Genomic DNA, 17,022 nt, shown 5'->3' with positions numbered 1-17,022 from the left:
AAAATTGCTTCTACAAGAAGGAGCACTATTGGGGGGTGTGGCTTTTTTAGAGTAGGTATGGCCTTGTTGGAGGAAGTGTATTATGGTGGGGGTGGGCTTTGAGGTCTCCCAAGTGTCACTTCCTGTTGCCTTCGGATCAAAACGCACAATTCTGAGTTCCTTCTCCAGCACCACATCTGCCTGCACACCTCTATGTGATAATGGACTAAACCTCTGAACCTGTAATTAATGTTTTCCTTTATAAGAGTTGCCCTGGTCACGGGCGGGGTCTCTTCACAGCAATAGAAACCCTAACTAAGACAGATCTATTCTCCATTTCTCTTAAGGTTTTAATACTACAGAGACCTGGATGTCCGTAGAAGAAGGGGTAATACTAGAACAATCAGGAAGGCACAGTGGAGATGGCAGAAGAGAAGAAAGGAGGGAACCACGTGTCTGATGAAATACTTAAGAGATGAACAGACGGAAGAATAAAGGTAGCATTCATTAACGCTGGCTTAAATCCCCATCTCATGGCCTTCATGGCCAACTGTCCTAGAGCAAAATAACCTACACTTTGTCAGTAGTCACTAAGATAAGCAGCAGTAATGAAAGAGGTAGATACCCCTTTTCTACTGGACATGCGAATTTCTTATTACTCCAGCTAAATATCTACTCGCTATCTTAGGATTTAGGGTAAAATCTATAATAACTTTTGTAAGTAATTTTTCTTGTTATTTCACGTTTTGAAGACAGGGTCTCACTGTGTAGTCCTAGCCTGAAACTCTCTATATAGGCCAGGGTGGCCTCATACAGAGATCTGCACCACTGCTTGCCAGAGTAATTTCAAGCAATTTAGAGAAAAAATACCTTGGAGACAGCTGTGGTGCAGTTCCTTCTGGTATAGCTTTTAATGTTGTCTAATACTGTGACTTAGCTATCTAGGTCAGCTATTATTGGGGTAGCTGATAGTTTGAGTTTAACTGGGATCTTTACAGACTTCCAGCAATCTGAGAGAAGGAATCTTAGAAGACTTCAGAGTCCCAGTAGTGACAGCTTACTCTCATTCCGAGAGAAATCAGGTGCTACCTTATTTCTGCTTTTTCATCTGTCAAATGAGTTTATCATTACATACAAATCACACTCTACCTGCCAGGGTACTACAAAAAGAACTCTTTGGATAAAAAGATATTGAGAGAAAAAAATTGCAGTTTTGGTTATTCTAAATTCCTATAAACACATCTCGCCCCAAATACAGTTGAAAGGTTTTAAGAGCTTCACATACAATGTAATTAATGGGCCTCCTTTGATACATCAAAGTTAAATATTTTTTCTTAGGCTAATGATTCATTTGCTTTCCTTACTCTCTCTAGAAAATTTACCTTTGTCCTTATCCAATGGTTGTTGGGAAAGAATAGTGGACAGTACTGCGTTTTTCCACACCCCAGTCTCCTGAGCTAGAGTAGCTAGGAAATGCAGCTCACAGCTGCCACTCTCCATCAGCGTCTCATGAGCTACCTACAAATATTAAATGAACACATGATTTAGATGCTTTAAAGTTTAACCAAATAAGCAAAACTCATTAAACTACATCCACATTAGATAGGTAAGTAATCTCACCTGCACCAATGTCTGAAATTGTTCCCATTGTTTATCTGATAGCTCAACAGGTAGACATAGTAAAAGTTCAACACAGCTTCTAAAAAGGAAAAGGATACAAATGATTATTGAAAACAAAAAAACAAAACAAAACCAATAATTCTCGTATCAGCAGTCTTCATTAATTGTTTAAATAAAATCTACTTTAAATTAAGTAACCATAAAGCCAGAGAAAATAAAGTTTAAGAAAAAATTAAATATGATTTTTGATTAATTTTTCAAAGTTCTACTCACAATGCCAAGCGTTCCAGAACCAAGGCTACACTTTCACATTCAGAGGTAAGGTATGGTCGGGCTTTAACATAACTTTGGATGGCCACTGTGTATACCTCCAGTAAAGGTAAGGGGTCTTCTGAAGTTTTCCATTTCTCTGCATATTCAAGGAGTGTCTGTTTTGGAAGGAATAATAAAACATATTCAAAAATTACACATTTTTTCTTTTCCCACCATTTTAGACAACAACAAGCAGTTTGTGCCAGGCAGTGGTCTCACATGCCTTTAATCCCAGCACTTGAGAGGCAGAGACAGGATGTCTCTGAGTTCGAGGCTAGCCTGGTCTACAAAGCAAGTTCCAGGACAGTCAGATCTGTTACACAGAGTAACCCTGTCTCAAAAAAAACAAACTAAATAAGTATTTTTAGAAAGCAGTTTGTATTAAACATTAAAGATGTAGTCCTGTCAAAGAGGTAAGGGATGAATAGTGACTCACTAAGCAGTATTATCATTTTATCACAGCTGCTTTAAATTTGGGTAGTACAGAACCAAGTCTACCATGCCATAGAAACTCTGAGACGTAGCTTCTGCCCAGAAACTCCTACCTCAAGAGTTCCTCAAGAACCATGTCCTACAAAGTCACCTCTTAAGAGTAGCTCCTGACCCTCAAGTCATGAAGTAGCCCAGCCTGAGGCAAGCTAGAACATGACATCAGAAACAAATCAACATGCTACAGTCACATCGCAAAAACAACAGAAAGACCAGCAATATGACACCACCCCCCAAACCCACTAGTCCTATAGTACTGTTCTTCAATGAGAACTACCTGGATGAACTCCAGGACACAGAATGTAAATGAGCAATCACAAACTTTATACCTTCATCAGAGATTTCAAGGTATTTAAAGAAGACACAGATAGCTCAATAAACTTAAAGAGGTTATCAATAAGTTGTGATAGCCACGAAACCACAAACATATAAACTGAATGGAATGAAGAAAACTTAGGATTTGAAAAGTGAATTCAGTAAAATGACTACAGATAGTGGGGGTTGAAATTAAGATGGGCCTTGTCCTGGTTTTGTTTAGTGTCGATTTGACACAAGCTAGAGTTATTTGAGAAGAGGGAACTGAAACTTAGAAATAGCCTCCGTCAGATTTGCCTGTAGGCAAACCTGTGGGGCGTCTTCTTCACTAATGATTGATATGTGAGGGCCCAGTCAACTGTGGATGCGTCACCCTTGGGAAGATGGTTCTGAGCATAAGAAAGCAGGCTAAGCCATGGAGAGCAAGCCAGTAGGTAAGCAGCACTCCTCCATGGGCTCTGAGTTCCTGGCTTGAGTTCCCTAGGTGATGGAGTATATTGCTGTCAGTCATGGTATTTCATCACAGCAACAGAAAACCTAACTAGTTGATACTTGTGACAGACCTGAGCACATTTGGGGGAGGACTATAGAAGGACTCTGGAACTTTGGGCTAGGAATGCCATCAAGTGTTCAGGGCTTAACAAGGTACTGTGGGAATTTAAAAGATAATAATAAAAGGCTGTGTACATGATTCAAGAATTGGCTCATGAAGTTTCACAAGGACACTCTGAGGGTCCCTTAGAAGCTATCAGGATCTTTCCATATTTTGAATCAAGACTTTGCAGTTCTGGTTAGCTGGGAAAGCACAATTAGCCATGATTAAGAAGAGACCAGAATCTCGGAGTCAAACCCTCTGGGTAGTGTTTCCTGAGCACACAGAAGCTATGGTCCAGAGACAGCCAAGACTGCATTTCCTGCTGACAGCTAAGTTTGGCAATTCATCAGTTTCCCAAGTGGTACTGATTTTGAGTTATGCCATAGGTGAAGGAGGAAAAAACAGAACCCAACAATTTTCTATGAAACAGACTAACAGAATTCATGCTCAACAAGTTCTACAGAAAATACTGTATGATGGGGAAAGTCCTATATGTTTCTCTTATTAATTAGTTGATGAATAAAATACCATTGCCCAATAAGGGAGGAAGATAGGCTGGACTAGAAGAGAATTCTGGGAAGTGTAGGCAGAGAGGAGTCGCCATGTGAGCCGGCAAAGGAGTAACAGGTCTGGGCATTCTCCAGTAAGCCAAGATCATGTGGAAATACACAGATTAATAGGAATGGGTTAATAATTAAGACAGAGCTAGTCAATAGGAGCCCAAGCCACCGGCCAACAGTTTCATAATTAATATAGTATATTTGTGTTTATTTGGGGCTCAAGGACCTGACAGGCCAAGAATCTCCCGCAAACCAACTGTAAGCAATACTTAATACCAAAGAGAGGAATCAATATAGTTAAGAGACTCCAGAAAGAAAACAGAGGAAGCTATAATGACTAAAACAAAGTATTATAATATAAACCGCACAAACATATGCACCTATTGGCAATAACTTTAGATATTAATGGTCTCAATTACCCAATCAAAAAAACACAAATTAGATGAATGGATTAGGAAACCAAACTCAGGATAGTTAAAACATTTAATGCTAACCATCATTAGGAGGGCAGAAACAGGAGGATTCGTTGTAGAATGCTCTACATAACGGGTTCCACAGATACACTGTCTAAAACAAAAACAAAAAAAAAAAAACCCACAATCTTTCTGCTGTTTACAAGAAACTTTAAAGACAGGCACCACCTTAAAGAGAAAGGAAAGAGAAACATAACCAAGCACAGGGGACCAGGAAGAAAGTAATTGTCATTGTCCTAATTTCTGACAAAACAGGCTTTAAACCAAAACTAATCACAAAAGATAAAGAAGGACATTTCATTTTAATCAATGGAACAATTAATCAACAAGATATTACAATACTAAACATACATGCATCAAACTCTGACACACCCAACTTCATAAAATGATTACTAGTGGAATTCAGTATAGGAGATATTATGGGATTTCCCACCTGGTTCCACAGCCGCCTTGCCCCAAATGAATACACAGATGCTATATTAATTATGAAACTATTGTCCGATGACTAGGGCTTCTTTTTTTTTTTTTTTTTTTTTTTTTTTTGGTTTTTCGAGACAGGGTTTCTCTGTATTGTTTTGGAGGCTGTCAGTCCAACCTGGCCTCGAACTCACAGAGATCCGCCTGCCTCTGCCTCCCGAGTGCTGGGATTAAAGGCATGCGCCACCACCGCCCGGCTGACTAGGGCTTCTTATTTGGCTAGCTCTGTCTTAATTATTAACCCATTTCTATTAATCTATTTCCATATGGTCTTATCTTACCAGAGAAGGTTCCTTAGAGCATAAGAAGGTTAGGATGGGGGTCAGTGGGGTGCATGGGAGGATGGGAAGAAGAGAGAACTGGGATTGATATATAAAAATAAGATTGTTCCTAATTTAGATAAATAAAAAAATGAAAAAAACTATGCTCAATTAAGTTAGGAAATCTAAAAGAAGTGGATTAATCTAAAGATTCATCTAAACTACCAAAGTAAAACCAAGAAGAGCTCAACAACTCCAACAGACCATAACAAATAAGGGGCCTGCAGAGATGGCTTGGTGGGTAAGAGCATTTGCTGTTCTTCCAAAGAGGACCAGTGTTTTGATCTGAGCTCAAGACTCTCGGTAATTCCCACTCTAGTGGATTGAGTGCCCTCTTCTGGCCTCTATGGGTACTTTTATATATACATGTACAGAAACCATGTACACATGAATAAAAATAAACATTTAAAAAAGACTTCTCACTAAAATAAATCCCAAGCCCAGATGATTTCACAGTAAATTCTACCTGATTTTCTACAAAGAACTATGAACAGTACACTTATCAAAAAGATCATGTGCCTTGATCAAGTTGGCTCTATCCTACAGATAGAGACGATCCAGCATATGTAGGTCAGTAAAAGTAATAAAGTCACACAAATGGACAAACACCATATGATCATTTCAACAGAAGCAAAAAAGGCCTCTGAGAAAACCCAATATGCCTTCAGTAGTGAGAGTCCCAGAGAAGCGCTCTGTGCCCGCTTGTGAGCCATCCTGCAGCTGCCTGTCATGCACCCACAGGCTTGGCACTGTGCCCATCAGTTTAGTGGTCAGTGATCAGCATGACATCGACCCTACTACAGGGACAGTAACCTCCAGATGGAACACACCAACAGTACAATGAGGTCACAAGAATGCGCCCCATGCTATGCCCAACACCATGGATTCAGGGAGCTCAGAGCCCCTCTAGCAGATCACCAGGCCTGGTATCTTCTTATGTTAGAATATGGCTGGGAACAAATGGGCCAAGACACTACAGAGAAGTTACAGAGTTGCTTGAGTTGGTGTTGGGACACTGTGAGGAAGCCGAGACCAGTGACTGCTGCAGGGTTTTCAGCTGACCCAATCCCTGGGTGGGAGATCTGAGTCTGGTATCCTCCTCATCAACAAGATCTGAGAGGAGTACTAGACAGAATCATGAACACCAGTGTAGACCTTCCCCCAAGGTGTCAGACACAGTGGTTGAGCCCTCCCATGCCAACCTTTCAGTCCATCAACTGAAAACACAATGAGGCCCTGTTGCTTTGAAAACGATGTGACTCATTATACCCACTTACAGTGACCCAAATCCTATTTGCTACAGCAGAGCCCAGACCTTCACCCACCCCCCATGTAGCTATGACAGGCTGCAGAAAAGACCCAGAAAGATGTAGGCCCCCAATTCAGCAGGGTGTGCTAACCACGCCCCCGTCCCCCGTCCCACACACACATACCTTGTCTGACCTTGCCATAAGTACTGGGAATACCCTCCATGTGGTAAGGAACCAATCAGAAGTTGGCTGGCAGGCTCTGGATGTGCTTTACTGGTAATAAGTGGCATGCAGCACATAGCAACAGCCCTCTGATAGCTACAGGCAGAGATAGCAAGCTTTCTTCAGCTGACCAATCAACTCAGGACAGGTTCTCCCATCCCAGAGTTGTGCCAATCCTGAGACTGTTACTATGCAACTTGTAGATCCTCAAACACCTCAGTTGCTCTACCCCATATATATATATATATATATATATATATATATATATATATATATATATATATATATATGTCCTGCCCCACTGCTGCTGGGGTCCTTCCTCCTCCACCTCCTGTGTCGGATAGACGGAGGACCTGAGTTAACTAGTAATAAAAACTCTTTGCTTTTGCATCAGAACTGGATCTCTTGGCAGTTTGGGGGCTCCAGGGCCTGGGCACAACAGCTACTATAAGGAAGGTAACCACTTGCCTGCAAATATGTACCCTCTCCCTGCCTGTACTTCTTCATGCCTGCAAATATGCACCCTCTCCTGCCTGTACTTCTTCATGCCTGGCAGCCAGTAGTACCCCACCCTGACAGTACCTGAGCTCACCCAGAAGATGTCCGATAGCAAGAACACGATGAGCATCTGTGATTCCCACTGCCCTGTTAGTGCCATGGGTTCTAATTGACAACAGCTGCCATGTCCATGTGTCATGTGTCCATGAAGGAGGTGCAACAGATGCTTAACATTCAAAAAGAACAGCAGTGACCTAGTGCAGCAGATCTCCAACACTGTGAAAACAGCTGTCTGTGACATCACACCTCAGGGTCTAAATACGTCCATCACCTTCAATGGCAACTGCACCACCACCAGGAACTATTCTAACGTATCTCAGAGCAGCTCATGGCCATGTTCCAGCAGGGCTGCAAGCACTGATGGATGAAGGCACAGATGTGACGAGTTCTCCAAGGCTGAGAGCAACATCAACACCCTGGTGTCTTAATACAAGTAGTATCAGGGTACTACAGACTGAAGACGAGGAGGGGAGGAAGTAGCCCAGAGCTGTCCTAGCGGCTATAGCATGGGCAGTGTAAACGCTATTCACTCATTCATAGTTTGTCTCCTACTCATGTCCAATGTGCACTTGCTGCCCTATCCTAACAGCAGTTATACAGAGGACATTATTAAAGCAATTTCATGGTGTGCATACAAGTCCCAGAGAAGGGAGAACTTGTGAAGTCCACAGCCAACATCATCATAAAAAAAGAAAAATTCAAGATGGGCAGTGGTAGCCAACACCTTTAATTCCAGAATTCAAGAGGCAGAGATAGGTGTATCTCTGAGTTTGAGGCCAGCCTGGTCTATAGAGAGTTCCAGGACAGCTGGGGCTACACAGAGAAACCCTGTCTCAAAATAAAATAATGAGAAAGATGTACTACAATTAGGGATCAGAAAGAACCATCCAACACCACACACCCTTTTGATGTAGTGCTCAGAGCACTAGCTGGAGCAGTAAGGCAAGAGAAGAAAACAATGAGATACAAATAGGAAAGAAGTCAAATTATCTTTATTTCCTGATGATAAGACAGACATTAATTATACATAAGAGATCCTGAAAATTCTACCAGAAAATTCTAAAAATGTTAAACTTTATCCGCAAATTTGTAGGAAATAAAATCAACTTACAATTTTTTTTCTAACCATCAATAGCAAACACATTGAAAAGAGAATCATGGGTACACTCCCATAATTAAGGAGATGAGAGACCTCTAAGTGAAAACTTTAAATCTCTAAAGAGATTTAAGATAAAAGATGTAAAGACAGCCCATGCTCATAAAATGATAAAATACTATGAAAATAACCATTCTACCAAAAGCAATGTACAGAATGACAGCAATTCCAATCAAAATTCCCATGACATTTTCCACATCAGGATGGCTAAAGTAATACTGAGCAAAAAGTACAATACTGTAGAAATTCCAATTCTTGAATCAAGATATACTGCAGAGCAACAGTAATAAAATTTGCACGGTACTGGCGCAAAAACAGACAAAACAATGGAACAGAAAAGAACTAAATATGGGCACACATGACTACCGTCACCTGGCATCTGACAAAGATGCCCAATATATGCACTGGAGGAAAGACAGTCATCACCAACAAAGCCATGGGAAGATTGGGTGGCCACATGTAGAAGAATGAAATTAGACCCCGACCTAGCAAACAAACAGCACAAGACTTCAACGTGGCACCAGGAACTCTGAAACTGCTAAAAGACAAAAGCAGTATAATTAATGCCCAAGAAGACAAATGGGACATCATTAAACTAAAGCTAAAAAACAACCAACTAAATAAAGAGAAAATCTTTGTCAACTATACTATACATCTGAAGACTGATATCCAAGATAGTCAAAAGAACTTGAAAAACAGAGTCAAGAAAACAAATGACAAAAATAAAGAGGAGGGATAGTTACAGATCTAAAGGGTTCTCAAAAGAAATAGAAGTGGTTATGGTTTTATTTTAATCTTTTCAAAAAAAAGTTTATCATTACTATCAATTAGTGAAAAGCAAATTAAAATTATACTGAGATTTAATCTTACCCCAGTCAGAATGGTCAAGATCAAGAAAACTGACAAGAAATGTTCGTAAGGATATATGGTTGGTGGGTTTGCAAACCAGTATAGTCACTATGGAAATCGCGTGGAGAAAGAAAACTAAAAGTAGATCTATCATATGATCTAGCTATACCATTCCACAGCATATGTCCAATCTATTCCACATATACTTGCTTGGCCATGTTCCTTGATGTTCTATTCACAATAGCCAGAAAATGGAAAATAGCCTACGTGTCCTTCATCAGATGAATGAATGAATACAAAATGTAGTATATAAACACAATGGAGTATTTACTCAGCTGTAAAGAAAATGAAATTTGCAGGTAAATGGACAGTACTAGAAAATATACTGAATGAGTTTACCCAGATCCAAAGCGACAAATAACTATATCTTCTTTCTCATTTGTGGATCCTAGCTCCTAATCTTTATGAATGTGGATATTATCTGGAGTAACTGCAGAAACCACCAAAGTAGAAAGGAACCGAGGGACAGGGGGTGAAGGAGCTCTAGAGAGGAGGAGAGTATAACATGAGTGCTGTTGAGAGGAAAATAAAAAAAAATGGGGGTGAGCTACCTGGAGAGGGAGGGTAGAGGGATAACTAATACTAAAGATATTTGAAAAAGGAGAGTGTACACACACACACACACACACACACACACACACACACACACACGCACGCACGCACAGAGTTCAAATGAAGTTATACCACTTGGAGTGACAATGCTGCACCCAAGAGTCAAGAGACTAATAAAAGCCCAAGTGCCTCTCAGAGTTGTTGGTCTGGCGTCCAAGAAACTCCCAAAGCAATATAGGTTATTGCCATTTTAGATTACCTCCCACAACTTGAAGCTAAGACCCTATTGCTGAAGACACCACACACTTTGAACACAGTACTCCAAGGAAATCAAGCTGGAATTGACCTGGAAGCCTTCTCCCTGAATTCTAGTCTCACAAATATTTGAGGTTGCTATGCAAGCTGCCAAGGGAGAAAAGAAGGAATATTCTTACCTAGCTGTAAAGACTACAAAACATAATGACCATCAAGGCAAGATATGCCCAAGGGTATAATACTGCCACTCATAATCTTGAGTATAATCAACTTAAGAACTGCTCAATAGGAATAAATTCATGTTGAGCACTATAAACCTAGTCAAACACTGTGGATGGTGAGGTGATGTGCCCAAAGGGGGATCTACTGCCCACTTTCCTAAGTCTATGTAATTTCTAACTGCATTTTAAATACTTAATCCTCTTTGACCACACATCAAAGAAGCTAACCCACAACTGGGCAAAATGCAGAGAACAAGAACCCTGACACCTAAGGCTCAAGGAACACTGGAAGATTTTAGCAGCCAGAACTATCTGTCTGCTATGAGACTCATCTATATATGACAGGGAAACCACACCCATAAACTCTCAACAATATGGCTGCCTAAACAAGACCAGCACAATGACAATATAAGCTGGCATGCCAATAAAGATAGGAGAAATCACCAACACTCTACCCTTAGACAAAGAGCTAGCTAGCTTCAAGTACTTAATAGCTTCAGAAAGAGGGAAAATCAGTCTTTTCCTGGAACAAGACCCTGATAGATTATCTAAGAAGTCTACCCTAAACACATGTGCATACTGACACCACTAAATGGACAATTTGTATTTACATATACATGTGGGCACACATAAATATGTAACAATAATTATTCACTAAGGGGAGGTCATGAATTTGAGGAATGGGTGGGACAATGAAGAACTGGAGGGGAGGGGGAAAGGTGGGAATGATATAAGAAATTTATATTCAAACTTTAACAATTAAAACTCAAACTAAAACTTTGTTAATAAGAAAAAAATTTTAAAATACAACTCTGCTGTCCTTTCCTTTGGAGGACTATGTTTTCTTCCATGTCCTTAGCAGTTTTTTGTAGTTAATCACACAATTTTTCATTTTTTTAAAATTAAATTTCTTCATTTATTTTACATCCCAACTGGAGATTCCCCTCCCTCCTCACCTTCCACTCCCCCCCTTAATTACACTTTTATTAAGCATTTTGACAGGTTTTTAAATAAAACTTATTTCTACGACCAAAAGAAAATGAAAAATTGTTTTAAATAAATTCATTTGTAATTTATTTGATTAAAAAAAATATGGCATAGGGTCCACTACACTGCTTAAATGAATATTCAGATGTTTGACTCAAAACACTTCCCAGATTCAAGGGAAGTTATTACATAATGTAGTATGGATAAAACTCAAGGATATATTAACTTGCAAAGTATTCCATATATTTTATATTTGTATTAAGCAATTTGAGAAATTCATACAGTTCTTTATTTCACAGCTAAAGAGTTTGAAGAAACTTTCCCTTATAATGCAGCTATATTAACACACAATTGTGACCATGTCATTTAATTTTGTTTAATGAATAATCTATATGACATTTTAAGTCACAAACTGTTCTTCAACTCACTTTAATGTAAAACAAATATTTTACAGTCTAGATAATCTTTAATGTTTGATACAGTTACACATATAAAATAAAAACCTCTGATAATTGAGTTATACATTTACCAAGGCAATCAAAAGTAATATCACACAGCATCTAGCTAAAGTACAATAATAAAACTTTACATATTATTGGACAAAGTATAAATTGTGTGGTAGGTTTTGTGATCTCTTGTGAATGTATATTAACAGAATAGGCTTGCCCTTCTCAGAAGGGAAAGTTTTCTGGATGCCATCAAGGTTATATATTATAATGCATTAACTCTATTCAACGGCTTTTGTTTGAAGCCACAACACTGTTAATGCATAGTATAACTCACATATTCTTTCATAAACTGTATGTTGTCTTTAGCTCAATTGTAACGTGTTCAGATTAAGTCTTTACAAGTCATGAAATTTCATGAACTGGTGACAAGTCACATGAATTGTCCAAATTAGGCAATATTAATGGCCATGAGTAATTTTATTTTTAGCATTAAGTCATACAAGTTCTTGGAAGGTTATGCAAGCTAAGTTATCCACACATTTGTAAAAAGGAGTTCTTAATTGGTCTAAATAATAAAAACCAGGAGTCAGATATAGAGGAAAATGCTGAGATCAGAGAGGAGGAGGAGCAAGTCACAGCCACCTTTATCTCCTTAGTGTCTCAGTGAACAAGAGAGAGTTCCTGTTTCTTTCCACTTAATATCCTCTCCCCGCTCAGCCATCTCACTTCCTGTCTGTCTGCACAGACCTCCAGATTCAGACAGGCTTTATTTGTACAAGCAAGATATCATCATATACATTACTTACTTTTAAAGCAAATACATGAATAAACATATTCATTAATTAAGGCAGAAAGAAAAGCCAGGAAAATGAAGTGCTACTTTGTATTTGAACATTTGAACAGCCATTTTCTGAAAACATACCCTTAATATGCGCAGGGTTGAATTAAATTTTTGTACATATTAAAGAATATTTTCTGGAATAAGCATTGCTATATGGGTAAGAGGGTAAATTCTAAAACAAGACTAACTACCATGTTCTGTTCCCTTACTTTGGTAAAAGGGAATTAGGACTACCACTACCCTGCCTCTTCAGATGCCCCGCCCCCTTCCTTCTCTACAGACAGTAGGTGGGTTGTTACTGCTGCAGTGCTGAAGAAACACTTTCAGGTAATTAGTCAGGTATAAAAGGATGCCCCCAGCTCAGTCTGGAATCCTGACATGCCCTCTCCAAGGTCCCATCAGCTGCAATGTTCTGAGAGCTTCTGATTATCACATCTGGCTACCGCAAACAGGAAATGTCCATGGGTGGTTCACTCAGAAGAATAAGATAAATAGCAGAATTAGATCAGTTTATCACAATTAAATCAGGAGTGAGGCAATTTCTCCATTTTTAGTTACTCTTAAAACATTTTTTTTCTGGATAACATAAGCACAGTACTTGAAAATTATTTGAAAAGTCAGTCTTATGTTATTTCACTTTCTTAATAATCTTATAAGTTTTAATAACACCAGGAACATATGCTTCAATAAAAGATGAATTTGTAGATTAAATTTTAATTAAATGTAAGTTCTATATAGTCTCCTATACTGAAAACAATTATTTTTGTGTTTTATTGACATTATAAATTCTAATGCTTAATATGAGGACATATTTCTATGTGCAGTGGTTGATACATGTGATTAAAGTAAACCTTAAGAAATGTGAGAAGCTATTTTGTCTGATTTCATTTAATTAAGTTCTAAAGAAATATAACTTATAAGCAAAACTGGTATTGGAAAGCATGATAATAAACATTTTACTTATACTAGAAATAAAATAAAGTAATATAGGGCAATAGTCATTCTCCTCCGGTCAAAAGTACCAGTCTCCCAAAAAGAAATTACTTAGAAGACACTTGAGCAAGCAAGAGTTCACAGGCATGGGATGAAGAATGTAAGAGAATACTCCAATTCACATAGGAAGGGTGGAGGCATACTATTTTGGTAAGTTTTACCGTTTCTGCAGACCCCACATACAAGACCAATTTTAAAAATATTAAAGAATGAAATATAAGGTTGAAGCAATGTTTGTAATTATCATTCATAATTCAGTTAAGAAACTTCCTCAAAAAGAAAAATGCTTCACTTCATCACTGACTAGAGAGCTGGAAGACACTGGCAGCGGAAAGTACACAAACAAACAGCATAAAGGTCCAGCTGCTAAAATCAGTTACCAAGCACTCCCCAAGTCTTTACTCTAAATGTCCTTATACTGTAGAAGACTCCCACAGCTGCTGACTTCCGTGCTTCACTGGTGAAGACACATTTCATCACACGTGCGAATTCAGGCATCCTCTGCTGGAACAAGACAGAGGGTACCCTGGAGGAGAAAGTCCCATTAGGCTCCATCCAAGTCTGCTTTCAGATCCAAACCTCTCCTCAACTCACCGTCCCACTCTACCCAGCTTCCTGGTATAAGATGCTATGTGGGGTCAGAAACAACCATCTAACGTCTGGATCTCCACAAACTGGAAATATGCAGCAATATAAATGCAGGGATTGGGCTTGGTTTCCTCCCCACAGACAGGGCTTTGTTATATAAACCAAAGCAGCTTCAAATCCATAAATCCGCCTGCCTTGGCTCACCTGGTGCTGGGATTCAGACATGCACCACTAGACCCACCCCCTTCCTTACCTACTAGTGAAGGGAGGAAATGCAAACGCTAGGGAGAGGGGAGTCACGTTCCTCCACAAAGCTACTCTCCAAGCTTCTCTTAGAGGGTGCAGGCCTCTGCAATTATGAGAAACAGGCTCTCACTGGTTAGGACAGAAAATAAGGTGAGGCTGATGTCTTAGTTCCTAGATGACTTAGCAGCCACTGTTATGTTATTCCAATCTGATTCACTTTTCTTGCAGAATTCTTATCGCTGGGTATTTCCTAAACATCCCTGAGATAAGGAGTAACTTTACATTTCTCATAGATCTGGAATATCCTCCAGGCTCTTAACTAGCTAGACCATGCAGATGAATAATGAAGTGGGAAGCTTAAAAACAAACCCTCAAAGAACTCCACATGGTGACTGACTACAGCAATTGTAAGCTGGCAGCAGTTCCTGGGTAGGGAATTCAGAGATGCAACCACTCTACAAGAGGGCTGTTAAACTGCCAGTCTTTCCAGCTTGTGCCACAGGCATTCAGTGATATGGGACCCTGTAGGGTGAAATTTGGTACTCCGCCATTAGCCATGTGGCATATTAGAGGTGCACACAGATGAGGTAATAAAAGGGCGGTTTGCCACACCACTAACCACACCCACTTCATGCATGACTAAAGACATATACGGATGTAGGCGGTGAACTACGTCACTAGCCAGGCCCACTTTTGGGCATGGCTAGGGGCGAGCACGGAGGAAGGAATAAAAGACTGAGTAGCAGCTAGTCTCTCCCTCTTTCAAACTCTTCCGGTTCGGCAGTGGAAAAATACTCGGCTCATCTGGGTTGCTTGTTTTTCTCTTGTGAGTAATTTCTACAATAAATGCTTTTACTTTCATTAAGTGTGCCGTTTATCGTTGCAGCATCCTTTTGGTGTCAGAAGTTCCGGAACCTGGATCCAGGCGCCCTGAAAGCGGCTGCTCCTCGGCCTGACCACCGAAAGCCCCGGACACACGTGGATTCTCCTTTCACTAAGCTCCCCACCACTTGTCATCCTAACAAATTATTCCACCAAATCAACTAAGTAGGGCTCACATGGGCTCACAAAGGCTGAGGTGGCAAGCACGGTGGCCTGCATGGGTGTGCACCAAGTCCCCTGCACATATGTTATGACTGTTACTTCCTGTCTGTGAGAGGAAGTGTGTCTGACTCTGACCTGTTCTTGGGACTCTTTTCCTTTTAGTGGGTTGCTTTGTCCAGCCTCGATATGGGGGATTTCACCTTGCCTTACCGTGTCTTGTTTGATAGTTATCTCTTGGAGGTCTGCTCTTTTCTGAAGAGGAAACAGAGTAGGAGTGGATCTGGGGAAGAGGACAGGTATGTCGGGGGGTTAGGAGGAGTAGAGGGAGGGGAAACTTGTGGTCAGGATGGATTATATGAGGAAAATAATCTATTTTCAATTTTTTAAAAAGGGTCAAAAAGTAAAAACAAAACAAAACTGGAGAGTTAACTTTGGACCTACATTTGAGAAAGTACAGGGCAATCTGGGCCCAGGAACCTAAAATGCCGATATCCTTGAAGACACACCTTTGTCCAGGTATGCAGTATCAGAATGAAACCAAATTATAGGATACTCCAGGGAAAAAAGCTACCTGAAAAGACTGCATTTTGGATCAGCAGTAAAGGTCTCAAGAAGATTACTAAAGCTCTAAATTAGATGGACCAAGTGGTATAAGCCTGTAGTCTCAACCACAGGGAACGGCTGAGCAGGAGGCTGGCTCAGCTGAGTCAAGAGTTCAATAGTTGCTTGAACAAGGTAATGAAGTTTTTTCTCAAAAATAAAATAAAGGTAGCATTGTGGCACATACTGATGATCTCAGCACCTAGGAGGCTAAGGCTGGAGGCTAGCTAGCTTCAAGTGCAAAGTCAGTCTGAGCTACACAGTAAGCTCAAGTTAGGCCCAGGGGCACAGTAATACCCTATTCCAAGGGCAAAAAGAAAACAACAACAACAAAAAAAGAGCCAGGCATGGTGACTTAGTCATAGCACTCAGAAGCAGAGGATCTGAGTTCAAGGCCAGCCTGCTCTACAGAGTGAGATCCAAGACAGCCAGGGCTACACAGAAGTCATGTCTCAAAAACAAAACAAAAAGATAAAAATTTTGAAAAGCTAGTGCCGATAATCTGTTTAAAAGTCTTAAGAGTTGACATTTTCATAGCAAATAAGCATCCTGACAGCACAGCCCCCCTTGCTGTTAAAACACTAGTCATTCAAACAAATATTACTAGTATCAGTAAATTGGAAAATATCTACAATATAATGTAACAATTATACCTTATTTGATTACAAAGTTACATTTTGTATCATTTGTCTTAACTTATACAGCATTTGGGAAGGAATAAAAAAAAGATCAGATTCACTTCAGTTACAAGTGATTTAGAGATCCTGTAATTTAAATCTGGTCTTGGGAGTACAACCCTATAGTCAGAATTACTCAGCAGGGTGAGGCAGGATGATCATGAGTTCAAGACCAACCTGTTAAAGGGTAACTAAGTAAGACTCTGTCTCAAAATGTAAAAAAGGAAAAGGGCTGGAGATGTAGCTTTGAATCTGCCTAGCATATACGACACCCTGCGTTTAATCTCCATCATCCACTACTGTAAAAAAAAAGAACATTCATCCTGTTTTACAT

General features: G+C 39.8%; 1 protein-coding gene across 1 annotated transcript in view; it reads right to left on the bottom strand.

The window, feature by feature from the left end:
• The window catches only part of Znf292 (zinc finger protein 292), a 92,893-nt gene that overhangs the window by 35,387 nt on the left and 40,484 nt on the right, over nucleotides 1-17,022 (bottom strand). Inside the window, exons 2-4 of the mRNA XM_005080824.4 lie at nucleotides 1,873-2,027; nucleotides 1,600-1,678; nucleotides 1,362-1,497 (exon numbers count right to left, since the gene is read on the bottom strand). Of these exons, the coding sequence (XP_005080881.1) occupies nucleotides 1,362-1,497; nucleotides 1,600-1,678; nucleotides 1,873-2,027 (370 nt within the window). The remainder of the gene's footprint in view (nucleotides 1-1,361; nucleotides 1,498-1,599; nucleotides 1,679-1,872; nucleotides 2,028-17,022) is intronic.

Source organism: Mesocricetus auratus, unplaced genomic scaffold (genome assembly GCF_017639785.1).
Source record: "Mesocricetus auratus isolate SY011 unplaced genomic scaffold, BCM_Maur_2.0 Super-Scaffold_6730, whole genome shotgun sequence".
In the NCBI taxonomy this organism is placed as follows: Eukaryota; Metazoa; Chordata; class Mammalia; order Rodentia; family Cricetidae; genus Mesocricetus; species Mesocricetus auratus.
The sequence above is the reverse complement of the archived record's forward strand: the minus strand, read 5'-3'. Positions and strand labels throughout refer to the sequence as shown.